This window comes from Vigna radiata, chromosome 3 (genome assembly GCF_000741045.1).
Source record: "Vigna radiata var. radiata cultivar VC1973A chromosome 3, Vradiata_ver6, whole genome shotgun sequence".
NCBI classification, from domain to species: domain Eukaryota; kingdom Viridiplantae; phylum Streptophyta; class Magnoliopsida; order Fabales; family Fabaceae; genus Vigna; species Vigna radiata.
The window spans coordinates 6,215,481-6,235,454 of NC_028353.1; the positions used below are offsets into that span (position 1 = coordinate 6,215,481).

A 19,974-nucleotide genomic window follows, 5' to 3' on the forward strand; every position below is an offset into this window, starting at 1 on the left:
AAGAAAGAGAAAATATTAAAATAATATTAATTAAGGTTAAAATGGTAATTTTTGGAGGTGCAGAATGAAAGCTTGGAGGTGGAGGATGAAACACCCAAGTTTTTCTTTTTCATGAGTCCCTCAAAAGTCTTCTAACCTTGCATCTTAACCGTCTGAATCTTTTATGTTGTCCTTATCAGCTATGTTATTTACAGGGATGAAGTTTAAAACATAAAATCAAACTAAGGAATAATTTTGTCACCTTAATTTTCTTTTTGAAATAATGAAAGTTGCAAGAGTACAATCAATGAAAATCATTTCTGCTCCCTATTTATTCTTTTAAAAATTAACAACCTTATCATGACAAGGTTGAATAGATAATGTTGTAAACAAAATTACATCGTTAATCATTGTTTGGTATAACTTTTGTTTGTTTTGTTTCCAATTTTCAAATGTGTATTCATAAACAATGACAACAGTTTTGTTTACATTTTTCTAAATTGGATATTAGTGGCTATATTTTTTTTTCATTTTTAAAAACAGTTTTCAATATATTAAAATGTTTATAAAGAGGGTGTTACCTTTTAGTCTCATTGACATGTGTTTAAAAAAAAATGGGATGTATTTTCTCTTGTTCTTTTATTAGTTTTATTTGTTCAGAGGAATAAATTTAAAGAAGTGAAAAATAATTGAATAGAAGAAGAAAAAAATGAAAATGAGATTCTTTCTTATTAAGGTAAAGAAAGTAAAAAAAAAAAAAAAGTGAATAATAAGTTAACAGATATGATACTTTTTCTAAAAAAGTATAGAAAAATATATTATAAAATGATGAAATTATTTTTACTGTATAATTTAATTTCAATTATTATGATAAATACAAAAAATTAATAAGAACTCAGTTGAATTTTTTAAATTTATGAGCTACTAAAAAACATAAGTTAGCATGTACTGTAATCAAATAATCAATAATATTATACAACATAATATAATAACTTCATTGTGGTATATAATGAAACATAATCAATTATATGTAATTATGTTAGGTTATATAATGTAATATAATCAATTATATAATATTTTATGTTATATAATTTGTAATAGTCTTCTTTCCATTGTTGCTATTTTATTTTTTAGGTTAATTTGTAATTGTATATTTTTTATGTTTTTTTTTTTCGCTTTCTTCTTATGAAAATGGAAGAACGATTAATATATTTTCATTCAAACTAGTTGGTTCTTGTTTGCATAATACAATTAACGTCCAATATATTAGTTGTGATTGAATATGAGGTCTTTTTTATTAAAATTATCATTTAATTTTAAAATTAAATATATTTTTCATTACTAAATTATTATTAAAAAATTATTCTTAAATTAAATTATAAAATATTTAGTAACCGAAAGTTATTTAAAACAAGAACCACAATATATTTAGATACTGTTGGTTGAGAAAGATATTTTATATGATTTTGATAAAATGCAGTCTATTTTCAAAATGTAACACAATTTTATTATAATAATAATTAACATAATTTGTTTGAGTCACAATAGTTATAAATATAAATTCATATTATATATTTGATGTAAAATTATATAAAATAAAATACAGAATTTTATTTTATTTATTGTTACATTTTTTGTAAAAAATTATAAATAAATCAATTGTACAAGATTTGTAAAATTAATATTATGATTCATTTTTTTTTTGAAAAAAGTATATAAATAATAAAAGGGTTAAATATGCTTTTAGTCCCTGAAGTTTCACTGATTTTTGGTTTTAGTCCCTGCATGAAACATTGATGGCATTTAGTCCTCGTAGTATAGAAACATGTACGTTTAGTCCCTAATTTTGGACGGCGTTAATTTTTTGGTGAGGTGGCTAACGGCACTTCCACCTCACCACTATCCACTGCCTGCCACGTAGTTTTATTTTAAATTATTTTAGATGAGGTTTTTGGTTTTAGGTGGTTACCAGATTAATTAGGATTAGGATGATATAATAACTTAGGTTTTTTAGGGTCAAATTAGTTTTTTGCAATTGGGGAAAAGTTTTGTGAAAACATTGTAGTGTACTGGAAAGTTCTGGTGGTCGTTCTTGAAGCATTGCATTTTGGTGGTCGTTCTCAAAGCATTACATTTTGGTGTTCGTTATCGAAGCATTGCAGTGTTTTCGCGCTTTTCTATTTTCTTCTCTGCGCTAGGGTTCTTCTTTGCCGGTTTGCGATTTTCTCTGTTTCTTCGAGGAAGGAGAAAATGCTTTAAGTTTGACAAATTCCCAATTTCGTGAGGAATATTTCCATAAAGGTTGTTCTGGAAAAAATCTAGAATTAACAGACTGGTCAAATTTCCTATAGATTTTGGGATTGTCCCTATGAGATTGGCAATTTGAATGCTCATATCTCTCAAATTCCTTAATGCACCTATTTCGCCAGGAATAGAACCATTGAAAACATTTTTTTCCAAACGTAAAAACTGAAGATTGACCAACTGAGTTATTTCAGAAGGAACTGGTCCAATGAGATTATTGTAACTTAAATGAAGATGAGTGAGTTTGGACAACACCCCAATTTGAGGAGGAATGCTACCAGTGAAGTTGTTAAGACTGATATCAAGAGTGAGAATGTTTGGAAATGATGAAAAATTGAGAGTTTGAAGTGTACCACTTAATCCCATGTTTGTAAGATTTATGCTGGAGACTGATCCTGAGTGGTCACAAATAATTCCAAGCCAATTGCATGAACTATTGCCATCCCATGAAGACAACAATGTTTGACTTGAGTTGTCAAGGCTTGCTTTCCACTTCAGCAAAGTGTTTGCTTCTGTATGTTGAAGTGAGAGTGAGGAAGACAATGTTGCATGGAGATTGCATCGCATGACTAACTGAGTCGGTTCTGCAGTATAAGAGGCACGAGAATCGTTCTTTTAGACTATTTAACTAATCTTGCTTGTTCATCCTGCACTGCCGTAGTTTATGTTAACAGGCAGAGTATGGTTGAACGTCTTTGTTATTACTAGAAGGATGTTGTAATTAGTGTTATTGTACCTTTGAAACTGGTAGAAGAAAAATTAAATATTATTTATGTCACAACTTCACAAGGACCATTCAAACTACTTAGCATTTAAAATCGACAACTAGAGTAGAGATTTTATGATACCACTTTTGTCTCTTCCAAAATTCGTTTTCTCATTTATTCAGAGGAAATACCCAGTTCACGTAGATTTTTTGAATAAATGGTGGTGGTAGTTTTCAAAGATGAATGCAGAGGGAGTAGTTGGGACCACTGCTCCACAGAACCCGTAATTACTAGAAAACAATTCCATTTTAGGATCTTTCGTGAACACCCCGGCCTCCAAAGCATTAAAAACTATTTAAATGCGGTGTGATTTTTATTTAGAGTTATTAATTTATTTGCAAAAATGATTTACATTTGAAGTGTTGAGTAATTATTTTCGGTGCCACATAGTTTTTTATTGGATTGGGTTGGGGGTGGAAAGAGAAAGAAGGAAGATGAAAGAGTTAAAAATGAAATTGATATCTGCATGAACCAAATTCATGTCAGCAACATTTTTTGCAATGTAACTGGATGAGGTGTCCACTGATTCTGCATGCAACCTCAAGGGTTGATTGATATCATTTATTATCATTTGTATATTGGTTTCACGTTTTTGCGTTGCTATAATTATTGTATTAAAACCAATTTAAGTGTGGTTTAAATGATAAATTGAATAATTGAATGGTGGGAAGTTAGAACCAAATTTTTGAGGATTAATACCCAATTCAAAGACAAATGTGTAACTGTATCTCCATCAGCTCAATTCTCTTCATAGGTGGAGGCAAAAGAACACAGCTCATTGATGCATCGTAAGATAAGCTAAACAAGATTTTCAAAAAGTAATTTTGGGTAATCAACACAAAAAGCACCATTTTAATCTTTAAAAACTAGTTTCTTTCAATTAAATACTAGGGCTGATAGTGGTAGTAACCGAACTCGGCACTGCAAAAATGATGGCAGCGATGCACATTAAGAAACCTTACCAAGAGATACCTTTCCCAACCGAAAGATTCCTCAAAGTTAAATAAATAAACGACAAAAAAAAATCACCAAGAAAGGGAAAAAGGTCACAATAGCTGTTATATTGCAGAACCAACTCAGTTAATCATGCGATGCATCAAATATGAGTAGGATAATGCAGGGAAATTGAAATACGTATTTATATGTTTAGGATAATGCAGGGAAATTGAAGCTTTTGTGTTTTCTCCTTCCTCGAAGAAAACAGAGAAAATCGCAAACCGACGAAGAAGAACCCTAGTGCAGAGAAGAAAACAGAAAAGCGCGAAAACACTGCAATGCTTCAATAACGAACACCAAAATGTAATGCTTTGAGAACGACCACCAAAATGCAATGCTTCGAGAACGATCGCAAGAGCTTTCCAGTACAGTGTAATATTTCCAGAAACCTCACTTTTCCCCAATTGCAAAAAACCAATTTGACCCTAAAAAACCTAAGTCATTATGTCATCTTAATCCTAATTAATCTAGTAACTACCTAAAACCAAAAACCTCATCTAAAATAATTTAAAATAAAACTACGTGGCAGGCAGTGGATAGTGGTGAGGTGGAAGTGCCGTTAGCCATCTCACCAAAAAATTAACGCCGTCCAAAATTAAGGACTAAACGTACATGTTTCCATACTATCAGGACTAAATGCCATCAATGTTTCATGTAGGGACTAAAACCAAAAATCAGTGAAACTTCAGGGACTAAAAGCATATTTAACCCATAATAAAAAGATATTTTTAAATTTTAATTATCATTACAATTTAAATTATATATATATATATATATATATATATATATATATATATATATATAAAGATGGGATGAGGAGAGAACTTATCCTTTTTTTTTATTGGACGTAATTCATCCTTCTTTAATAATAAGAAATAAGCTATTGAGAAGATAAGTGACAAAATAATATCATATTATACTACTGATACAACAGATAATAATTTACAACGAGATATAATAATTATCATAATAAACCCAGTCCACTAAATGAAATTTTAACATTACAGCACATTTAAAGATGAACATGCATACATATATCATAAGAGTTAATTATTAATTAAGATACTAAAAATAAGAGTTCGGAAGTGGACTTAACAGTTGTTTATACTTATAGCGTGGTTTAAAAATCTGGCACAAGGATATTCAAATATACAATGAATTGTGTATAAATTATTTAGTACTATATAAAATTGAACATAACCAATTTATTAGCCGCCAACCTTTTGGGCTTATTGTTAAGATTTTCCACTCTGGACTCAACAATTTTCAATCACTAATGCCTCGAGCTCATAATCTCAAGAACACAGAATTTTGGGAGCCATAATCTCAAGAAGTCCCTTTGGGTTGTCCACATGAACCCAATGACCAGCATTCGGAAGAACACAAAAGGAAACTTTTCCAAAAGAGTCGGATCCTCGCTCACTGGCTAGTTTCTGGATTCTCTCAATAGCATCTTGGTCCCATCTATCACTTTTTTCAGCACGCAAAATTACTATTTCCATACCTTTGGGAGGCTTTTCCAGAAGATTCCAGTAAGACTTTTCGCTGCATAATTGTAATGTTGAGGATTTGTTACTTTTGGCTGTGGAGGAAGATCACAGAAAGCACTCCAGAAAACAAAAGGTTTAAATAAACTTTCCGTACATCTTTGTTTCGAAAGAGGTTAAGTTGATAGATATTCGACTAACTGTCTTCTATTTCTATTTCTTATTTCAAATATTTGTGTAAAAGATCATTTCAAATGTTTTTACTCAAACTAAAGGATGCTTCAATTACCAGTAAGAATCGAACATCTCTTTAGCATTTTCAAGATCAAATATCCACGTCTCATGATCACCAACTTTTTTCACGTTGGTGCCTATCCAGTCCGACAGTGCTTTAGAGTAACCAAGTTCCATAAGATGACTAACAAGCCACCTGCAAAAAGGTGCAGTGTATATTTTAGTCCAACAATTGGCACGAGGAAGATTCGTATATCGTACATTTTTTTATAGTGTTCGGTAATCTATACACTGCACTTTCAATAAGTTTCAAGACCTCAGTACTTTTGGATGTTAGACAAACAATCAGATCATCAAAAGGAAATGAAGATAGAACCTAGAGTCTCCTTCCTTCGGCAACATCAATAACAATAACCTCAATCACTATGCTTAAAATGTCTTGAAAGCATTTGTAGATTTTCACAGTACATCAAACGCAATATCCAACACTGTGATCGGCACTTTATTTCGTTATATAGAAAAAAGCAGATCATATACACGAAAAATGGGAAAATGAATAATTTTCAATCTACAGTCTCTAAGATTCCTAGGAAGACGAAAAATTAGCTTCAAACGTACTGATTATAATACATTCATCATATATCCTGTACTCCAAAATGTTACTAGAGGAAGAAACATATATTATGACATAGATAATGTCCACTCGGTACACCAAAAATTATTACTGGACTAGCATCGTAACAAAAGGGTTCAGGGATATAGAGTCTCACTTGCGAGATGGGAATTGTTTTGGTAAACTTTGCAAGGTTGCTAGAACATCCCGGACTTCATCGTTTCTGTTTTCAGGGTTCACTTTACCAGGGACGGAATCCAATACCCAGAGCTGTTCTTCAGGAGGTTTAAAAAAAGAAACATAAAGAGGACTTCAGGCCTATAGTACAAATGATTCATTTGAAAATCCATAATACGATTCTTGAAAAATAACAGAATTGAGACTGAGAGAGGAAGTGAAAGAATTTATTAAACTGCAAACTTTTATCCAAATCAGATTTTGAGGTAAAAAACCAGCTCTGTTCTACACAGATCCGACAACAATGAGGTAAAATTTTTGCCTCAGATGCCCATGAAACTGGCTTTGGATCAACTTGAGCTCAACACGAATATTTTAGTATTTTAATTCATCTTCAATTAAAGATTGATTTCATTAAAATCAGACCTGTTCTACACAGATCCAAGAACAGTGGGACAACATAAGTTTCCAACTGTGTAACTTACATTTAATCATCTCAATTAACTGAGAGATTTACCAAAATTATTATCACAAAAAAGAATGCAACACGATTTTGAATATTAATTTTACAGCAACTCTCCATATATAATTCAAAATTCAGCAGCTGACGTATATACGCACACACACACACATAGCCCATTAATAGCTTCTGAATATTACACAACTGAAGCAAAATTTCAAATACAACAACAGAAGGGTATCCACAGACGAAAAGGTCAAGAATGTGAGTTAGAGAACCCCCTTACCAAACTTAAGATCTTCTTTTCCTAACAACACGGTCTCACACTCAAGAACCCGTCAAGTAGCCTTACAACCCTTGATTACAGAATAAAACATCTCATTACCATCTTAGTAGCTAGGAAAAAGACAAATGATGGTGATTATTCAAGCAATAAATAACTAATATTACAGTTGGACACAAATATGGATAGAAGATGGGAAAAAAAAGTAGCTCAAGAGGAGTTGAAGCCCTACTCTCCCCTTTTCTAAAAATGGCGGTGTTCAGTGTATACTAATGGACTTTATGGAAAGCTTTCAAAGTAAGTTTTGGCTTCAACAAGTTCAACTTTTAGGGCATGTGGTAGAAGTTTCCTAGGATTGGTAGGGTATTATAGAAAGCTCATTGAAAGTTTTTTCAGATTTAATCTTTAAACTAATTGCCATTAAGCAAGGATTTTTGGCAAATATACAAGCCCCACTCCAAGAATTGAGGTAAATGATGTTGGACTTCCCAATACCCCCCACTTCACAAATGCCTGTTAAACCATGCCAGCCTACCAAAATTAGATATAGGCTCTAATACAATGTCAGAGTTCATCTTAAAACTAATTGTCATTAAGTGAAATTGTCCAAATGATATATAATTCGCATTTTAAGAATTGAGGCAGCTGAGCTGATGCAAGACTTCCCAACAAGTTTCTCTAGATTGACGGTACCCTTAGACTAAATCGACTCAAAAAGAGCATAAATTAATGTGGAATACAACATATATTTATGGCTAATAGAGTTTAGTTTAAGGATCTTGTGAATGTTTCTTGTGGCAATAATATGTTATTGTGAAAAATAGGAAGGTAGAATAATACGGATGTAACCCCTAAAATACACGCACTAGAATTCAACGTGGAACCTAATACCAATTTCTGATGCTTTACAAAAATTTTCCCATCAAAGGCTGATATTATCAATTCAAATGTCAGGCTAGGACTATTATACGTCAAATGAATACAATCTGAAAGACTAATCCACCAGTGTTCTTAATTAACAACTGTAGGGGCACCATAACAGCATTGGATAGAGCGGAATTTCCCAAATCCACAATTGTGACTTTGTCCGTTATTGCAGCCATTATCATTGTTATGGTTGTAGCATGTGTGCATCCTCTTGTCATCTCTAGTCAGTCTACGGCCAATTCTTGAGATAATCCTAAATGCTAATTTTCATGCAATACAACTTATTTTTTTTATACAATACAGTTGATGTATAAAATTTCAACCACTTTCTAACTTGCACCGTATGTCTGCGACAATACTGTCCGCTATATGATGTAAGGGATTATCCACTATATGATATGATATCTGCAAAATTTATAACATTGTAGTCCACTAAAAGGAAGAGTTATATAGTTCAGGTATAACATCAATTAGTGCATTCTACTCAATACAAGACTCCAAAGTCCTCTAGTTTGTTGTATAACAACATATGTTGTCCCTCTTTTACAATTTACCATTCACTCACAACAATGTAAAAGGTGACTCAAATCAACTGCTAAATAACTTATCATGTCATCAGGAACTGTTTTCTGTTTAGTTAACTATGGTTAGTTTAGAGTTTGTTATTCCCCTTTTTGTATCATGAGCTCCTATATAAACTTGCTCCATGTACCTTCTTTAGGCGTGAAAAATGAAATACTCTCATTTTTCAAAGTTCAATACATGATATGGTATTCAACTGTAGAAAATGTAACTAGCTATTACGATAGAGAAGAGAAGAGAAACCTGTTTAGGAGACAGAACAGAATGGCCATAGTCGCCGCGGCTACAACTCTCAGCAAACTGCAAAGCAACCTTTCCACCCATAGAGTGACCTACGACAACCTCAGGCCAAGGCCAGCCTTCAGCCTTCACCAAATCGGCCAAATCTTTGGCCGCAGATTCAATATTGTGAGGCGGATTCAGTTCTCTCTCCGTCGATTTCCCGTGGTTCCGCATATCCAACATCACCGTCCTCCAATCTGCACGGAAAGAAAATCGATATATGATAATTCGATTCAGAGTTACAAAAAAAAAAAAAGGAACACGAGAGTCGAGCGCGAGGTACTGGTAGAGGGAGAGGAATTGGAGAGAGAAGCCAAGAGGTTGCGAGAAAAGGAGCGCCAGTTTCTGGAGGATCCCAAAAAGCCATGGATGAAAACGGCCGTTGAAGTGTAAGGCTTCTCCGGATTTGCTCGCAATTCCTCGTAGGCTACGGTTTGCAGCCACCTTGGACGAGGGAGAGTTGCTGAGTTGAGGAAGCGAGTTAGGAGAAGGGAACTGTTTCTGATTCTCAGAGATGCTGCCATTCTCTGCTTTGCTTTTCCTTTTACTGGGCTTTTAGTTTTGCTGTTACATCAACGGTTACGGTGGACACTTTGGCCCAATGGAGGCATTGAACACACATGATAGTTTAGGATAGAAGTTTAGTTAAAAATAATCTATCATAATAAGAGAGAAAAAAATTAACATAATTGACAGCTGTGGGATTTGAACCCACGCCCTTTCGGACCAGAGCCTAAATCTGGCGCCTTAGACCACTCGGCCAAACTGTCTTGTGTGAACAATTTTTCATAGCTGAGAATTATATTAAATTAAATTTGGGTAAAAATCTTAAATGAAAACTATTTAATTTGACAGCTGTGGGATTTGAACCCACGCCCTTTCGGACCAGAGCCTAAATCTGGCGCCTTAGACCACTCGGCCAATCTGTCTCATATTAAGCATTTCATACTTAATATTTAATCATAAACGTAGCTTCCCCAAGCTAACAATGAAATTTGAAGTTGAAAATGGTTGACCCATTTTTTGACTTTGCGAATATTAATGTATTATGTATGTGGCTCGAAAAGCCGGTTGTGTTCATCAAGAGAACTGGATAAAGGGAATTTGGAGTAGTATTTTTACATAAGAGTGAGTTTGTTGGTGTTTGTTTAGAAAAAAAAACATTAATATTTTTATAATGAACTTGAAATAATGAAAAACTAAAAAAAAAATTATAGGACCAAGTCTCCTTCTATTTTTCGGGGTATAAAAAATATTTAAACTTAAAGAATGTTTAAAAATAAGATAATTATATGTTTTTAGACGTGTAAATATAACTGAGTAATGTATATATTATTTAATTCAAATAAGTTACTTTTGTAAAAGTTTTTGCAAGTTAATTTACATAAACTAATTTTAATTTGTTTTTTTTTTTTTGTTCTCCGATAAATCTTTGTAGAAAACTTTGTTCATTTAAATTGTAAGTGAGATATTATATCTATGTCAATATAACTTTTATTTGTTTAATTGGAGTGTAAATTGAAACACCAAGATTTAGTGGGATGACACAATAAATTGATTATCACATATAAAATTTATAAAAATATCCAATTGTGGATAGTTTGCACCACGACAAATTGTTTCATGACTATTGAATGATATGAATTCAATAAGGTGATATTATACTTTCACCTATTTCAGGAAATCTCCTTCCCTGCCTATTAAGAGAATCTTTACAAAATTGACATGTGTAATGATTTGATAATAATTACTTCACAAAACATGTAAAGTGGATTTGTACATGGAATAACATGCATGAGCTAGGATTGGTTTATCTATGCAAGGACCATTGTTTCACACACAATAATACATGGAATGATACATAATCAATTTCATACATTTTTACCTTTGTTACACTTATTACTCAGTCAAAATTAAATGACCTATAAATATATTTAAACATAATACTTTTTAGTTTAGTTCAATTTAGATGATCTATTTTATAGTTAACTATAAATTTTTATAATATAATTTGAAGTTGCTATTGTGATGGCAAGTAATTGGAAGGGGTCACATAGCAATTTTTATGAATAAAAGTGCTAAGAATATGATGACATTATATCCCTCAAAATTTAAAATGCTTACAACTACAAGCAACTATTTTACCATCTCAAAATACCTTATGTTTCTTACTATTTTCATCTTTATAATATTGCAACACATTTACATTACCATTTTCATCAACAATTGAATATTGGGTGCATCTTTCAAATTCCTTTTCAAACTTCCTATAAGCAAATTGTGTGAAATTCTAAAGGTACTGGACAATGGTGCAGATTGTTTTATGTTTATGTTTAGAAAATGATATAAAATTGTTATATGATTTTATATTATTTTAACGAGTGAAGTTAATTATTCCTAATTTCAGTATAAATGTAATGGAATGAATGATCATTAATTATACCTTAAACAATGTTATTAGTTAGCATTTTCTTAATATTTATATAACGTCACAATGAAGAATATGTTTGTAATGTAAATTATAGTTATTATTCTGACAAAGAAAAGAAAAATTATATATGATTGATATGTACGTATTCATACTGTAACTTTAGGTTTAATTTTAAAAATTGAATTGAATTTTTGTTTAAAATATTAATTTAAATAAATCTGTGTGTGATAAAATATCTTAAAAAGAAATTTTTAATTGTATAAATTATTTTTTAATATTTTAATATATAACCAAGTTAAATTTAATTGATTAAAAATTTGAAAATAAATAGTTTCAAGTTTCAATTAAATAATTAAAAATGTTGAAAACACTGGTTACCTAAAAGTGTTATTCAGTTTTTGACTATTTTTTCCCCTTTTGGAGAAAGATTTCAAAAATAAACAAAGAGTAAGATGTTACTGAATTTACTGTCAAAGAAGAAGAGAGGTGAACAACTTAATAAGTAAGAGCATTCTTCAATTAATGTTAAATATTTCTTAAAAGAAATTATTAATCAAAACAAAAACCAAACCTTTACTAGCAATTTAAAAATAATCAACTGCTACAAAAACACAAACCAAATTAAATATATATATATATATATATATACATTAATTAAATAAATAAATAAAAATTATAAACGAATAAATAAAATAAGAAGTTAAATATTAAAAAAGCTAACTGTATTCTCCAATAACAATACCAAATTTAATAATATCATCCACAATGTATCAATAATATATTACTCTTACAACAACCATGTTTATTTGATTTTTGTTTAATCTAACAGTTGGGTGTAATACACCTAAATTTCAATTATTAATGAAAAATTATTTAAATTTTTAATCTATAAGTTCCTCCTTTACAAACAACAAACTACAAAATTTACTCATACTACCAATTAAAATTTTATATTATTAGAAATAAAGTAAATAAATATTTATTAATCAATACAGTTCCCTTCAATGTTAATTAATATGAACATAGTTACTCAAATTTATATTATATAAAATTACATTTGTATATCTCAATATTAGTACTAATGATTTTTTTTCCAAATAAAAATTAAGAACAACATTTAATATTACCATGTATTGCATTATTTATTTTAAATCATTACAATATTTAATTTAAATTTAACTTGAAACATTAGATTAATACAAATATTTAATATTGTTTTAAATTAAATTATTATATTTATTAATTTATATTTAAGTAAATTTAATATAAATATTTTAACAGATTGTCATTGGAATAATCTTTTGGCGTTTGGGTAGGTTCGAAAAAAAAAATACAATTTGCTATATATTAATTTAAAAAACTTTTTCAAACTTATTTTAAAAGCTAACATTTCACATTTCAAATATTTTTTTTATTTTTATGTTAGCATATTTTTAAAGCGACGGTCTGTTAGTATTATTTTAATAATATTAAAAAAATATTAATAATTATTAATTAAAAACTCATAGTCTTTTAAAAAATTAAATATTAATTAATTACTTTATACATAAAATCATACTAAACATATTAGTTATTAAACAAATTCATCAATTTTTTATTAAATTAAAACTAAACAATCAATGTAACTTAAATAAAAAATAAATAACCGAAAAAAAAAGAAAAATAAGGTCTGGAGAGTCTACTTCTGCATGTCAGAGATCATCTGCAGTTAAGTAAAGTAAATAAATCGATAAAAAAAGTTTATTTGAATATTTAGAAGAAGAAAAAATATATAAATGGAAGTAAAGTAAAAGTAAGAGTAATTTGAGGAAAAAAATACTAATAGAAAAAGAAAGGCACACTTAAACATATAAAAAAATACAGAAAAAAAAATAAAAATGAATTTTTTTTAAAAGTTGAGTGTACCTTGTTTGAAGTGGTAAGTGGACCATGGTGTTTGGATTGAATTTGAATTCTATTAGGACTTCCAGGCCTATGACTGGACTAAGAGGAGAAAACTAAAACCAGTTTATTAGCAAATTTGCCACGTCATGGTTGAAAGTGGGTCCCACAGAAAAGAGGTTTTACATTTTCGTTCTATTTACCACTCTGCGTCCCTCCGCCACATCACCCTCTCATTTTCTTTCCCATTCACATTCTCTCATCTCTTTCACTCTGCCACTCTTTCCTATCCCCACACCAAACAAAAAAAAATAACAACTAATGGACCCCACACCCTCCTTCCACCGCCGATCCTCTTCCTCATCCTCCCACCGCCTCCTCGGTCGCTACCCCGCCACTGCTGCCGCATCCCCCTCCCCTGCCGATGAGCTCAGTGAAGCCGAGCTTTTCTGGGCCGCCGATTCCTCTGAATCGGAACCCCAACACCACGTCCCCTCGCCCAAGCCTCGCCTCCGTAACTTCGATCGCCCCGTCGATTCTGGAATCCTTGTTGTGCTCACGGAGCCGGATTCCCGTGGCGGCGTGTTCCGTGGCAAGTCCCCTGTTCAAACCTCCTCGCGCATGACGATTCCGTCGCTGCCGAGGCCGCCGGCCTCCGATTATCTCGCGCAGTCTGCGCCTTCCAGAAAATTCCAGCAATCGGCGCCCGTCAAGGTTCCTATTCTGATTGCGGCCGGTGCCTCCAAGCGCCGCAACGCCGAAGAATTCGCGCGCGTGATTGATGATGACGACGATGACGAGGAGATGCTGCCGCCTCACGAAATTGTGGCTAGAGGCTCCGGTGTTTCGCCCAAAACTACTTTTTCGGTGTTGGAAGGAGTTGGGAGAACCCTCAAAGGGAGGGATCTCCGTCAGGTTAGAAACGCCGTTTTGCGCCAAACCGGTTTTCTTGATTGATTAATTTAATTTTACTTTCCATTTCTATCTCTTTCTCTCACTCGTTGAGGTGGGGAAGTTAAATTTTGACAGCTTCTCTGCACTATCCATGACCGTGATAGTTTCGCTCCACCACGTAACTTCGTTTTCGGATGCTCTTTTTGCTCTGTGCTTGATATAGAATCTGGAAACATGTTAGTTGATGGACCAAACTTGGATAAAGTCTATATTTTTTTTTCTTTTTCCCTTCCTCTCTCCATTCTTGTATTGGATCAATGGTTTTGGCTTCGATTTTGTTGGAACATTTAAATGGCTAAACTTTAATGTTCCCTGTTTTTAGCATACGTCATTTGCACTGTCTCTGAAAGTTTAGTCTCTGGAGATAAATAAATGAAACAATCCTGTGTTGGTGAGTGGAGTCCATACTCATCAGATAATTGGTGTTTTTCGTTTGATTGTAAGCATTATTCACTTGCTTTGAAAGGAGGGGAAGTACAATGATTGTGCTTTGAAAAGCTTGGAGAGTTGGTGAGATTGTTGTCCCTATTAGTGTTACCATGTTTCATAATGAATCTTACACAAAGATTAGATTCTTATTAAGCTTAATAAAGAACCATGATTACTGGTTGTTAGATCTAAATGCGACTTATTAGGTTTGTAATTTTCTGATATGGAATAGTTCTGATTTGTTAATGACAGTCCATTTTTCTGTATGTTCTGTTTCTCACTCTGCTTTCAGCCGAATTTCGGATCGTACCATAGAGATGTCTGTGATGTAGGGAAATTGGTTGGGTAAAATGCTATTACTATAGAATATAGGCATTGGTTGGAGTATATACAAGTTAAAGATTTGGTTCATTGACTTGTGTTGGGTAGAGGATGAAATTGATTGTTTGGCCCACATGAGACGAAGTTGTGGGCAAGTACATGGATTCCTGGCCACGGGAAGTTTGGAACTTGCTTGTTGGAGTGGTATTACCAGTCATGGAAAATGGACAAATTGTTTTCATAATCTAAAATGTTTTATATCTTCATCAATCAAGGAAGCAAGTTGGACAAAAGTTTCAACATCAATTCATCTGAACACATGTTTTGTGTTGTTTTACAGAAAAGTAGAATTTATTACACTGCTCCCGTGATAATCAAATGGTTGAATGGTGGATTAAAATGGATCACAAGTTGCTTGCAAAAGGATACTTAAATTAGTTTAGTGTGAGAAAAGTATATTTAGATTTAGATAATACTGAAACTTCCAACACTTAATAATAATATATTTGCGCTCACTTTGAGCATTGTGATCTAGGTGAACTGTTCTCTAATATAAAGTTTAAATAGCGGGAGCCCCTTTTAAGGTCGAAAACCTTCTCTTTTCATATATTTCTCTTTTTCTTCGAAAAATATGTATAAAAAGCAACCTATTAACAATATATTTATTAAAGCTCAAACAATTCTTCCAAGTCCAAAATTAGTCTTTCCAATGCCAAATTATGACTTTTTTTAAATATTGTTTTAAAAAATATTTTTAAAATTATATCAATATAAAATTTATAAAAAATATTCATATAGTGTGATACATCTATAAGAGTAATTTAATGTTAGAAAGAGATTAATAAATTGGAAAATGAATAAATAGTTTATAATATACTATTATTAATTTAAGTTTATTATTAATAAGTCTATTATTTGAAAATATATTTCTTTAATTTAAGCATTTTATTGTTATTATTGTTAACAAATTTTAGTTTATAAATTTTTTAGATATTTTTTATTTAAGCTTTATTAAATTAGTTCGTTAAATATTCTTTTTCTTAAGGTTTTTTAAAGGATTTAAAGTTTTTTTTTTTTTTTTTTAAATCTTAGTTTGATGATGTACTATTTATGTCATTGAATCTAACTAACTTATTAATGGAATCAAACTTGTGAATGGTGTCCCAAAACTGAATTAAATAAATATCTAAACAGAAGTTCTTGAAGGAGTTATCATTTGTTCTCCTAAATAATGATTCTCTGACATTTTCATTTTATAAATTATTATTCTATTATGATATTTTTTTATCTTTATTATGTTAATATAATATTTTTATTTTATTATAAAAGGAAAGTGTTGAATGTAGATAAAGAAAAAGGTGGTGTTAAAAAATATTTTTCCTTTTAAATATGCTAGTTTTTTTTATCGTTCTTGATTGTTTTTCTAGTATTTATGTAACTAAGATTAAAGATATCATTTACTGCGTTTATAAATTTTAAGCACAAATTTGTGAACTGCTCATAGCTTAAGAAAATAAAATTAAGGATTTTATTGATTATATTAATAATATGGGAAAAGCGTAAAATCTAATAATGATGCTTGAAGATTGTTAAAATATATGTGTATAGGGTGATTAGATTTGTAATGATAGGAACAATACTTGATGGCTTTTCTTTTTTATTATTCATTTAATTATTATGCTTCGAAACTTAAACCTTTACAACTTATTTGTCAAACTGAGATTTTCAAATCATTAGTACTAATTTATTCCTAGAAGTTTGATTCAAAAATTATGATTATTAAATTAAAAACAAAACAAAATAAAGAAGAATAGAGTAAAATAAAGATGGTTTTTAAAATGAATATTTTACAGTAATTAACTTTATATGAGCATAAGTTCAAATAAATAGTGATAATAAATTTAAGTAGTGTTTAAATTAAATTCAAGACATTTTTTTTTGAAAAAAAATTAAATACGATCTCCAAATAGCTGAATTCCACTAATGAAAAATCAGATTCCTAATTTGAAATTTTAAAACCCAATTTCTGCTTTTTAAAAAAAAAAATTAGGTCCACCTATTCATTGGGAATTATTTGCTTTTCATTTTTTTCAGAATAAATCTATAAATCTCTCTTTAAATAAAATAGTTGTTAAATTTGTTAGTAGCTATTTTTTTTTTCATAATAAATACGCACACTAATAAAAGTTAAGCCAGACGAAAATGTCATAATTGAGAAAAAAAAATAACCTAATTTGAAACTGATGGTTAAATAACATTTTTTTTGTTTAAACTTACCACTTAAATAAATGAAAAGAGTACAGTAATACATTTTCAAAAAATGTTCTATTGTTTTGAAACTTAACAAATTTTTAGACATATTTCATATCTACTGTTTTATTCTTCATTTTTTTTTTTCTGTTTTTACAAATGCAAAAATTAACTTTTTTTAATGATTGAAATACTTCTAAAAGTAAATTATTAATTAATGTAAGTGGTGTAAGAAAAACATTTTCTTTTAAAAAAAAACACACTGTGGGAATATAATGATTAGAGTGATTTGTTTGGCCAGTAATTATGTAAGAACCTGAACTTTTATTAGATAAATAAAATTTTTTAGAACACTTGGTTCAGAAGCTTAAGCTTCACTCTCTCTCTCTCTAGAAAGTTTCCTTTTCAATTTTCTCTACCATCTCTCTAAAATTCTTTATCACTGAACCATCAGTTCCTCAATCAGGAGACACTTGAGTAGTTCCGGCGTTGTGGGCTCTCATTCAACCGGTCAATTTCTTGTTCCTTCACCGGTGATTCTAGCATTTTCTTTGAGGTGCAAGAGAGCGAGCATGCTTCTGTTTCATTGTGTTGTTGAGTAGAGGTAAGGGAAGCTAGGTTGAATTCTGAATTTATAGAACTTTAAATTATATTTATTGAGTTTATATTTTTGAGTTTGAAATTTCTGCATGTATGCCTTGTGTGATAGAATAGGTTTTATGAAATTGAATTGATGAATTATGTACTGGAGTGTGATTTCTATTGTCATGAATCTGTATTTTCTGAACTGTAACTTGAATGAGTAACTATGAGTTAAATTAAGAATTTGAAATGCATAAGAGTATGAAAAAGAATAAAGAGTTGGAGTGAAAATTTCAGTTAGACAGTAGCTAGTTAATCCACATATAGAAATTAGAGTGTTTAAGTCAATTTGAGGGGAAAGGGAGAAGTGATTTTGTGAGATAGAGGTGAGGTGCATATTTAGACTGCTAGTACCACTTAGTCAAGCCACTTTAGACTTGTTAGAAACATTAAACCAACCAAAAACATAATACAAATGGTAGATTTGAATTTGACCCCATGAGTAAAGGAAATTGAGTTATTTGATCCAAATTTTTTGCATAATTGTTAGAGATTACTGTTTGGATTGGAATTGGACCCTTAGGCAAGTTAGATTCAACCTATACTTCGAATTAGGATCATTAGAATTCCATCAAAGTGCTTAGAACAAGTTTGGAGTGGTGGAGTTCTGCAAAACTGCAAAATTGGGAATCTGCAGAAGTGCAGATTCGCTGAGCGAGGGTTCTCGCACAGCGAGAACCCAAAATTAATTGGATTTTTCAACAGAAATTCGCACAGCGCACCAGGAAGTGTGCGCTCAGCGAATTTTCTGCGACAGAAGGAGTATTTTGATGTTTTTTTATGTTTTGGGAGTTCCAGCCGTTTTGGACGTTCTTTAGGTCGTTTTGGGGGGTTTTTGACCATTCCGGAGCCATTGGTGAGGGTTTCCAAGCTATTTGAATTACTTTAGTATTGGTAATTAGAGATTATAAAGATATTTGTATTAATAAGTGATGTTTTTCTGAAAATATGTAATTCTTGTTTTCTCTTCCTTTCTTGTGTGATGATCTAGGTATCTTTTCTTGTTTATTTTATATGATTTCTTCTAGTATTATGAGATTGATTCATGCTTAATTCTGTAAGAAACTAAACTAATATAAAACATTCATGGTATGAAATCAAAAGTATGAAAGTAAGTAAAGTTAGTGTGAAATGTAATGTGATTTAAGTACATATCTAGGTGAGATCAAATTAAGTTCTGGAATGAATATAGGTAGCTCAGTCTTGGGGGTTTTCCTCAATACTCTAATGACTATTCAATCTCACTTAAAGAAGATTGGTTCATGTGGTGAGAGTAATAAGAGGTCCTAGTTTTGGTTGTCTCCATTTTATATGGGCCAAGGCGAGTGATAACGGACTAACCTTGTGGTGGTAGGGTGGAACCCATAGCAATTGGCTTTGCAAAGCAGTAAAGGCCACCATAAGTGCATAACCCGCCATAGCTCAATATTCATTCCGGGTCCGTACGAGTCTAAGTCTAACACCACTTAATAAAACTCTAATTTATAACTTAGTAAAACTGTTCTATATAATATTGTTTGCTCGACCTTGTATGCTAGTTTAATTTTGATTACTTGTAATATTTTAGACATCTAGCTTACCCTTGCAATTGTGTGTTTTGTATGTGTTTGATTTCTCTTGCAATGATCATTCAAATTGGATGTGAGCAGAGGTCCCTCTGGAGCAGATATTAGATAGAGTTGATGCTGCTGAGGCTCCAGACACTGCAGAGTAGTTTAAACTAGATAGGATCCCTTATGTATATAACTTAGTTTCTCTCCTTTTCTTCCTTTTGAAAGACTTTATAACTATATGTAAAACTTTTAAATTTCCTCACTCTTTTGGATGACTATATTATAATATAGAGTTAAATATGTTTTTAGTCCCTATACTTTGGGACGATTTTGGTTTCAGTCCCTCTTTCAAACTAAGGTACAATTTAGTCCTTCAACTTTAGAAAACTCTGGTTTTAGTTCTTTTTACCAAATTTTTTTAA

General features: G+C 31.1%; 2 protein-coding genes and 2 non-coding genes across 8 annotated transcripts; 1 reads left to right on the forward strand and 3 right to left on the reverse strand.

Moving 5' to 3' along the window:
• Positions 1-5,132: 5,132 nt before the first annotated feature.
• LOC106757121 (protein ABHD11) lies at positions 5,133-9,711 on the reverse strand. The gene is made up of 5 exons (XM_014639710.2): positions 9,375-9,711; positions 9,053-9,288; positions 6,538-6,650; positions 5,823-5,963; positions 5,133-5,591 (listed from the first exon to the last, which is right to left on the reverse strand). Exons 1-5 carry the CDS (start codon positions 9,613-9,615, stop codon positions 5,342-5,344), a joined length of 981 nt encoding a protein of 326 aa, XP_014495196.1. The 5' UTR covers positions 9,616-9,711; the 3' UTR covers positions 5,133-5,341.
• A 70-nt stretch (positions 9,712-9,781) lies between these two features.
• TRNAL-UAG lies at positions 9,782-9,861 on the reverse strand. Its single transcript has one exon. It is a non-coding gene; the product is annotated as a tRNA-Leu (tRNA).
• A 79-nt stretch (positions 9,862-9,940) lies between these two features.
• On the reverse strand, positions 9,941-10,020 carry TRNAL-UAG. The gene has a single exon. It is a non-coding gene; the product is annotated as a tRNA-Leu (tRNA).
• A 3,433-nt stretch (positions 10,021-13,453) lies between these two features.
• Positions 13,454-19,687, forward strand: LOC106757320. Of its 5 annotated transcripts, none has more exons than XM_014639961.2 (2): positions 13,454-14,318; positions 15,448-15,691. In XM_014639961.2, exons 1-2 carry the CDS (start codon positions 13,725-13,727, stop codon positions 15,538-15,540), a joined length of 687 nt encoding a protein of 228 aa, XP_014495447.2. In that variant the 5' UTR covers positions 13,454-13,724; the 3' UTR covers positions 15,541-15,691. The 5 variants fall into 5 exon arrangements, with proteins under 5 accessions (XP_014495447.2, XP_022635001.1, XP_022635003.1 ...); XM_022779280.1 differs by lacking the exon at positions 15,448-15,691 and adding an exon at positions 15,079-15,209 and having other exon boundaries at positions 13,456-14,318; XM_022779282.1 differs by lacking the exon at positions 15,448-15,691 and adding an exon at positions 19,649-19,687 and having other exon boundaries at positions 13,457-14,318.
• Positions 19,688-19,974: the final 287 nt, after the last annotated feature.